The 8,102-nt window shown below is 43.4% G+C and overlaps 1 protein-coding gene across 4 annotated transcripts in view; it reads left to right on the forward strand.

Annotated features, from left to right (window-relative positions):
* Nucleotides 1-5,477, forward strand: part of ZNF143 (zinc finger protein 143) — a 44,252-nt gene extending 38,775 nt beyond the window's left edge. For all 4 annotated transcript variants that reach the window (XM_074230283.1, XM_074230281.1, XM_074230284.1 and 1 more), the window contains exons 14-16: nt 1,170-1,331; nt 3,070-3,216; nt 4,437-5,477. In XM_074230283.1, coding sequence (XP_074086384.1) covers nt 1,170-1,331; nt 3,070-3,216; nt 4,437-4,520 — 393 coding nt within the window. In that variant the 3' untranslated portion in view covers nt 4,521-5,477. The remainder of the gene's footprint in view (nt 1-1,169; nt 1,332-3,069; nt 3,217-4,436) is intronic.
* The last annotated feature ends 2,625 nt before the right edge of the window (nt 5,478-8,102 follow it).

Here is an 8,102-nt window from a genome sequence, read left to right on the forward strand (position 1 = left end):
ATTGAGGCAATATATATTTCTCAATTTCTTCAACCAAGTTTTAACTAGAATAGCAAAAAGACACTTTATTCCTTCACCATCCTGGTTACCCTTTTCTGGACACATTTCAGTTTACCAGAGACCCTTTTAAAATATGGTACCCACAAACTATATACTTCATCCTCCAAATGTGGTAAACAGTCTAGTCTGCACTCTAGACTATGAGTTCTCAGAGACAGTGTCTCTTGTGTCCCTTGTTGTATATAGTTCGCTGCATTTTGGTTTGGCTTGTGATATCTTAAAAATGTGGACTAGTGATATTTGTGATAAAGGTTTTTTTTTCCAATTTATGGTGGGGTAGGGTTTGGAAAGGCAAGAAATAGAATTTTTTTCTTAGTTGAAAATAACAAATTTAAAATGTTCAAATTGTAATAATTTATTATTAATAATTGTTATTAATACATTTAAATATATTTAACAATTAATTGTTTTAAATTTTTAATTTAAAAAAATGGACTACAAATATTTGTGGACTCTGGAAGGGATGACCCAGACCTATCATTATGTCATTCTCTGTTTCTTTATTTCTTCATCAACTCAGTAGTTGACTTTTTCCTCGGTGCATTTTTTTATTTTGATGCAATAGAAACTTCCACACAAGCTCTCTTACCAATTATATTCCTAGGAAAATATTTATCAATGATTGACATTAAGGAGAAATATCTCTCTAAGTGTGGAAAGGTTAACCCTCAGTCATTCAATTACCAACATTACCAACATTTATTTATTGCCTGTTGTATGGCCAGTCCTCACAGTACAGAGACTAGATGGCTTGACTGGCAGAGGACGCCCTTTCCTTTCTCCCATGGTAGAGGTCAGGGAAAGGGCTTAGGATGAAGAAGGAGTAGGTCAGGGTGGTTCCCTCAGTAGCCAGTGCCGTGGCTGCAGCAGACACCAGCAGGGTCTTTGAGGAGCCCAAAGCATACCTGGTGGTTTTCTGGACAGACTTGCTAAGTAGACACACTACTGTAGATCTAGGCTCTCGGCAGAGTGGGTTTGAGCTGGCCAGCAGGGGCTGTTTTCAAGTTGGGTTTCTGGGTGGGCTGAGAGCTCTGTCACTGAGGGGTTGGGCTCAAGTGACCAAATGGATTGGAAGTCCTTATGATTTGTTTTAAAAATGTTTCATTCAGGTCAACATATCTCAGGCAGACATGCAAGCCATTGGTAATACCATCACGATGGTGACGCAGGACGGCACCCCAATCACCGTCCCCACCCACGATGCGGTTATCTCTTCAGCAGGAACCCACTCTGTAGCCATGGTTACTGCCGAGGGCACGGAAGGGCAGCAGGTAAAGGCCTTTGTGTGTCTGAGTGTGGCATTGAAAAATGTCCAGAGCCCACCTGGCGTCCATGGCGCAGGTTCTCTTCCCAGCCCTGCCTTGCTCTGGGCCTCTGCTTCCTCCTTGGATGCTGGGTGGGCCTGACATTCTGCACTCTAAGCTATCTAAGCTATTACAGGCAACACTGCTCCCCAGGTCACTCCCCCGTGATCATCTGGCCATGATTTGGCTCAAGGAGGGATTTGTCCTGTAGCTTATTATAGCTCTCTGAACCCCTTTAATGTGGGGATTGATCAGAGGAACAGGGACAGCCTCTCTGCCCTCAGCCAGCCTATCACTCATCTTTCCCATGGTCTCTGAGGTAGGCAGGTCTTGTGGTGGCTACTTGACCCCCCAGTGGACCCTCTAAAAATCTCATTTCAAGAAGAATGAACCTCAGATTCCTGAATTTAGAGTCAGAGGAACCTTTAACCATTTACTCCAGTCTATTCATTTTATGGATAAGGATTTACCCTCAGTCACAGGAATGAGAAGCAGCAGAGTTTCGATTCAATCCCATGCCCTTGGACCCCATACCAGTGTGCTTTCTTGGTAGAGCATCTGGGAGAACAAGGGCGGGCTCTCAGGGAGGTCCCTGGGAAGGCCATTTAAGTGGCTCCCTTACCAGGCTTGGAGGCTTCCTCCTCTTCCCCTTTCCCCCACTACTTAGCCATTCCATTTTCAAAAATTCAAGAACCCTGGATTGACCATTAGATGGCCTGGAGTAGTTTCAGTAAACTCTTCACAGAATCTTAAGTACAGACACAAATATCCCCTGGGGAAATGTTGCAATCCCCCTGAAGTGCTCTGATCCTATCTGAAGCCTTCCCAGAACACCTGTCACTCCAGGGTCGAGCTCTGCCCAGGGGAGGGTCATCCAGGTCAAAGCAGCCTGCTTCCAGACACGCTGTCCTCCAGATAGTTTTCCATTCTCCTCATGGAATAGAACTTATGAATATCCCTTATGGAGTTTTTCTAGAGAGTTAAAAAAACAAGGGCTTGTTTGTGGGGTGATGCCTGGGATACTGGGCAAGGAGGCAGCTCTGGTTGAAGGGGTTCTGATTATTCAGCCTCTCCTTGGGTTGCTCCTGGACGGAGGTCGATGCCTTCTGTCCATCCACCAGCTGTGTAGGAAAGACCCTCTTGTACCTCCCCATTGTTTTAACATTTAGGGGGAAAGGGGGCCGCTAGGTGGCGCAGTGGATAGAGTACCAGCCCTGGAGTCAGGAGTCCCTGAGTTCAAATCTGACCTCAAACACTTAATAATTACCTAGCTGTGTGGCCTTGGGCAAACCACTTAACCCCATTGCCTTGCAAAAACCTAAAAAAAACAAAACAAAACGAAACATTTAGGGGGAAAGTAAGGTGAATGTATGCTATCTAAGCTTGATCATTATTGCTGTAATGTACTGGTCCAGGGAAGATGTCCTGATTGTACAAAAATGTGATTTTAAATAATTATGGATTTGAATAAAAGAAGAGATGTTGCCTAACCCTTGCCCAGACCTAGGAATAAATAGATGTTTAGGAATATTGACCCTTAGTGCCTGTGGGCCCTCCTGGCTGCCTCACAACTAGCCACTTGGGGGCAGCAAAATTTAGGGGTGGAGAAAACCTACCTGCTCTCCAAGGTCGGGGAGGTGAGCAGCCGGTCTAGGGTTGGAGGGTGGACCTCCCTCACATCGAGGGTCTCTGGCTGGTGTTACAGGTGGCCATAGTGGCCCAGGACTTAGCAGCATTCCACACGGCCTCCTCAGAAATGGCGCATCAATCACACGGGCATCATTTGGTGACGACAGAAGCTCGACCACTGACATTAGTGGCCACATCCAATGGAACACAAATTGCAGTGCAGGTAAGTCTAAGACTAGAGCTAGTTGACCCCTTCAACTCCAAGGGGGTATTTCTGGGTCTCATGGCGGGCTCCTCCTCAGTCACGACCATCGTGCTCTGGGCTCCAGGACCATGTCCTTAGCTGGCACCTGCCAGTTCCTCTCTCATCCTGCTTAATTTCTGCCAACTGCAGAGAAGGTGGCTGATTGGACAAGTCCCCTTGACTTGGGACCAGGTCTCTCCTAAGTTTGTTTCTGAGAGGAAAGATACTTCATCTTACGAAAGCTGCTTGTACAGCATACACTTGCTTGGCCCAGGCAGTTGGAAGGGACCTTGGTGGTCACCGAGTCCAGCTAATCTAATTCAAGGGTCAAGTGGGAGACGTTGACTAGTTTGGTCTTGAAGCCTCTTAAATGTCCCAAAGACCTTTGTAAAAGGTAAAATGTAAAATAAATGTCCCCCACTCTTAATCAGTAGACTACAGTACATACACACAAACACAAAATATATATTCAATTTAATATAGTAGTAACTCAAGTGCCCTAGCTGTATTCCCTTCTAAGCTCTCTTGTTTCTTATGGTGTGCCCTCTCTTTTCTGTCCCCCCCCCACAAACTAACCCCTTCCACAAGATAAAAAATAAGAATAGCTATTATCCCTTCTAAAAGAAATCAGATTATCATCCTTATAAACCTTTGTAAAAGTGACATAAAAGTGAGCTCTCTGAGGTGTTCAGCCTCTGTTAGACTTTTTGTGAATGTGAATGAATAGCTGATGGGGGGAGATGTCTATTCTAGGGGATCTGTGGGCAAAAAAAGTGAACATTTCCTTCCTGGAGCTTGTTCTTTTTGGAGGAAGCAGAATCACAAACTGATACATTGCTTACTTTCTCGATTGATGGAGGAAGAAGCTGAGGGAGAAAGAAAATCTGGAATGAAGTTTTTAAAAAAAATTTCCATATTTATTTATTTAGAATTTTATTTTCCTCCAATTATATGTAATAATAATTTTTAGTATTTGTTTTTAAAAATATGAGTTCCACTCAAATTTTTAAAAATAAATGATAAAATAACATTTATTTTTTTTTTAATTAAAGAGTAAATACAAAGTAATATAAGAGGGAGAGTACAACAGATTCTGGCAAGTAAGAGTGAAAAGAGTTGGCTTCTGACCTAAGATTTTTATTTTGTTGAAAACTTTTATTGGGTACAACTCTTTATTTTTTTACATATTCATATTGCAGCTTGGAGAACAGCAGTCTTTGGAAGAAGCCATCAGAATAGCCTCCAGAATTCAGCAAGGAGAGACACCAGGCTTGGATGATTAACCCAGACCTTGGAACCATCCAGCAGAGAATATTTTCTTTTCAGACAACAGAGACCCTTGCAGCCAGAGTCCGAGGACACTTGGAAGTTTCCCCTTCCCTGATCCTCTGCACACATTTTTATGCACAAGTGGCCAACGTCTCATGCTTGACCCTTGAAATGGAGCAGTTGGACTCGGTGACCACCAAGGTCCCTTCCAACTCTGCCAATCAGCAACTCTCAATTTCCAACTTGACCCCTTGTGTATGCAGAAATTTGAAATTAAGACTAGCTGGTAGATTTTCCTGTTGTTCCTCTTTTATCAACTCTCAGACTACTGAAGACTACCTGCATGACCAGTGCAGCCGTAGAATTCTTTCCCCAGGATGAATTTTAACTTGAAGTACAGGATCGAGGCTGTTCAGACACTTTGTAATGTCTGAAAGGTCCTTACAATCATAATGCCAGAAGCCATTTCAAATGACAAAAGGATGCAAAGCCTTTAAATACATCCCTCTATTAGTAGGGACTGTATGATTTTGGTTCTACATTTCTCCATTTTGATTTCTGTCCCAGAAGCTGGATGACTGTTGTCTTCCCTGTTCCTGTTCAATACAGCCTATTCAGCTAATTCCATTAGCTTTACATTAGATTATGTAAAAACTGAAAAGCTTTGGTTGTTCAGAATTAAAAGGTTAAATCCAATACTTTAGTTTCCTTAAAGGTTTTACCATATGAATTTGTTATAGGTTTGATTTGGTTTTTAATATTTCTAATTATGATCAAGAAAAATGTGACCACAGTGTCCAAGAAGAAAAAAGGGCCATGATCTGAAATGAATTGACTCTGGGATGAGTTCAGTGTAACCTATTTATTTTTGTTTAACATGTGTTATATCCTTGTTCCAAAGTTTATTTATCCTGTAGCTCATTTTTAATTGAATCTAGGAGTTCAATAAATGATAATTTACTTTTATTAAATTGGGTGACTAAATTGCTGAGGAAAAACAAACCAGAAACATAATGGAGACAACACCAGGACTCTTGGGAGGCCTCTTGCAACAGCCTTGAAGACTTTTTTCCAGATCAATGATTTAGATTCTGCTTCAGTAGAAATTCAGGCTAAAAGGCCATTTCTTCCTCACCCCCTAATTCCAGCATTAGACTATTCTTTGTACACTTAAGAAGCCCAGTTGTGGGAATGTTTCATTTCAATTTGTACAGTTAAAAAGAAAACTTATGTTTTGTTTTGGTTTTTTTGTTACTGAATATAAATGACGTCTCTTTATCTGTTTTTCTTTGAAGTCTGTACCGAAAGGAAACATTTAAGATAAAATAGCATTTTAGGCCTATTTGGGAGCCAAATTCTCACCAATACTAGGACTACTGTTGGCTACTCTAATGGGAGATCTCAGGATTCGCAAACCTCTTCCTCTTCCTTTACCTGACCCTGGGACCCAAGGGTAGATTCTCCAGGGAGAAAGGAAGGGTGCCGAGTCAGGGGAGACCCCCCCCCATCTTCCTTTACAAGAAAGCTTCTGTAGCTGTGCCAGCTCAGGCTGGCTCACCCCAAGGGCTTATGGGAGGTCTTGCCCCTAGATTGGGAGAGAAGCCACAGGGGCTGTGCTCATGGACCTCTTGGACCCTGGAGAAATTGTTTCCAGCCTTTGTCTCTCAATGCTTTTCTATATGGACCTAATGACCCCCCAGAGAGAACTTTTTGCCATTTGTACTGCTTTTTAGGGACTTATTTAAAACAAAAGGGGAGGAGGGGGCTTGCCAGCTCTAGGCCTCCCTTTGGTCTGACATTCCTGGGAGCTGTTAAAGCTCCTTTTCTGGACTGAGATGGAAGGATGTGGTGATGGGTTCTGTCCAAGAGTAAGACCAGATGAAAAACTTAGCCACTTGCTTTTATCAGCGAAACCCTTTCAGTCCAAGAAAATCAGTTCTACTTAGCCCCCGCCTTTTTATGTTGCTTATCTCCCTCCATTTCCTTGTCTTTCTCCTCTCCCATCCCATCCCTCCCTCTACACATTGCCACTCCAAAACCCCACAAGGAACAGCTAAGAGCTGTGCCCTGGGTCCCCCGTTTACTCCAGGGGGAGGGGGTATCAAATCTGCCCTGAACTGTCCAGAATGCCAACTATCCAAGGGTCCAGCAACACAGCTTTATGCAAAGCAGGGGTCTGATACTGCCAACAAGCGTGATTGGAGAAAGGATCCAGGAGCCCTAGGTTCAGAACTTTTGCTACAATGCCAAAGGGGTGGCCTTGGACACCAGACCACTTCCTCCCCAGACCTCAGGAGCCTAGCTTTAGAGCCGGCAGTGACCTCAGGATCACCTTGTCCAACCCCTTCACTTTCAGTAACTAAAGGGAAGGGACTTGCCCAAAGCCATACAGGTATTAGTGAGTGGAAGAGCAGGGATTTGAACTCAGAATGTCACACTCGGGCCCAAAATCCAGTATATTTTTCAGCCCTTCCTAAAAACACTTTTATTAGCCTTAAAAAGAAGAGATAGAGGCTTCCTAGGGCTGATCTAGCAATACTGACTGAATCTCATCAAGGTCAGCCATGGGGCTAAAAAGGTAATCCACTAAAGGTATTGCAGGTTCTGGGGTAAGTTCAATGGACTGGAGGCTACACTGCTTTTAGTCCCTTCCCCTCTTTGGGGTTCAGTAAACCCTTCTATAACCATTTCACCTCTTAAAAAACTGATTAGATGTGAGTCCTTTGTCCTAAGATTCATTTCCTTCCTCTCTTGTAAGGAAAAAAATAGGTTTCCTCAAAGTGGCCACTGACTTTTCCCTTAATCATGCCTTGGAAATTAAATGGTCGCTCCAACTGCATGTAGATGGTCAGTCATGCCTCCCCGTGGCTTCTGGGAGGCTTAGTCTGATTTGACCTCTTGGCTTTGTATGAGTTCAAGCCCCATCTTTGGTCCTGGACACTTTCTTAGAAGCACTAGGTTCTATCTGCAATGGAACTTAACTGGATTGTGGGGTAGATAGTAGGGAAGAGGGATGCTATCTCAGAATGATACTGAGACACACATGGACACTCCACAGGGGATATGGGATAAGACCCAGTTGACTTTATGAAAGGGCAGGTTTAGCAGCTAGGTGGTCCAGTGGATAGAGCACCAGCTCTGGAGTCAGGAGTACCTGGGTTCAAATCTGGCCTCAGACACTTAAGAATGACCTAGCTGTGTGGCCTTGGGCAAGTCACTTAACTCCATTACCTTGGGGAAAACCTTAAAAAAAAAAAAAGGAAGGGCATGTTTACTGACTAGTGGGTCTTTCTATCTTTCCATAGGGAAGCTATTCCCAGCTCCTGTGGCCAACCACACTTCTCCAGGGCCTCTCCTAGGGCTTACAGTGCTTTTTTTTTCCCCCTCCCTAAAATAAGGGTTAGACTGGAAATAAAGCATCTCCTCTTCTCTAGTAGCAGCAGCATCTAATTGCCAGGGAGGAAGAGCTGAGTTGAGAAGTCGCTCTGTTTTGTGGAGGAGATATTACCTGAAGACCAGTCTTGGCTATGAAACTATATTTTTAGTTTAGGACACAATTTGAGTTCTTTTAGAGTCAGAAATCAATCATAGAATCA

This window comes from Macrotis lagotis, chromosome 3 (genome assembly GCF_037893015.1).
Source record: "Macrotis lagotis isolate mMagLag1 chromosome 3, bilby.v1.9.chrom.fasta, whole genome shotgun sequence".
Classification (NCBI taxonomy): domain Eukaryota; kingdom Metazoa; phylum Chordata; class Mammalia; order Peramelemorphia; family Peramelidae; genus Macrotis; species Macrotis lagotis.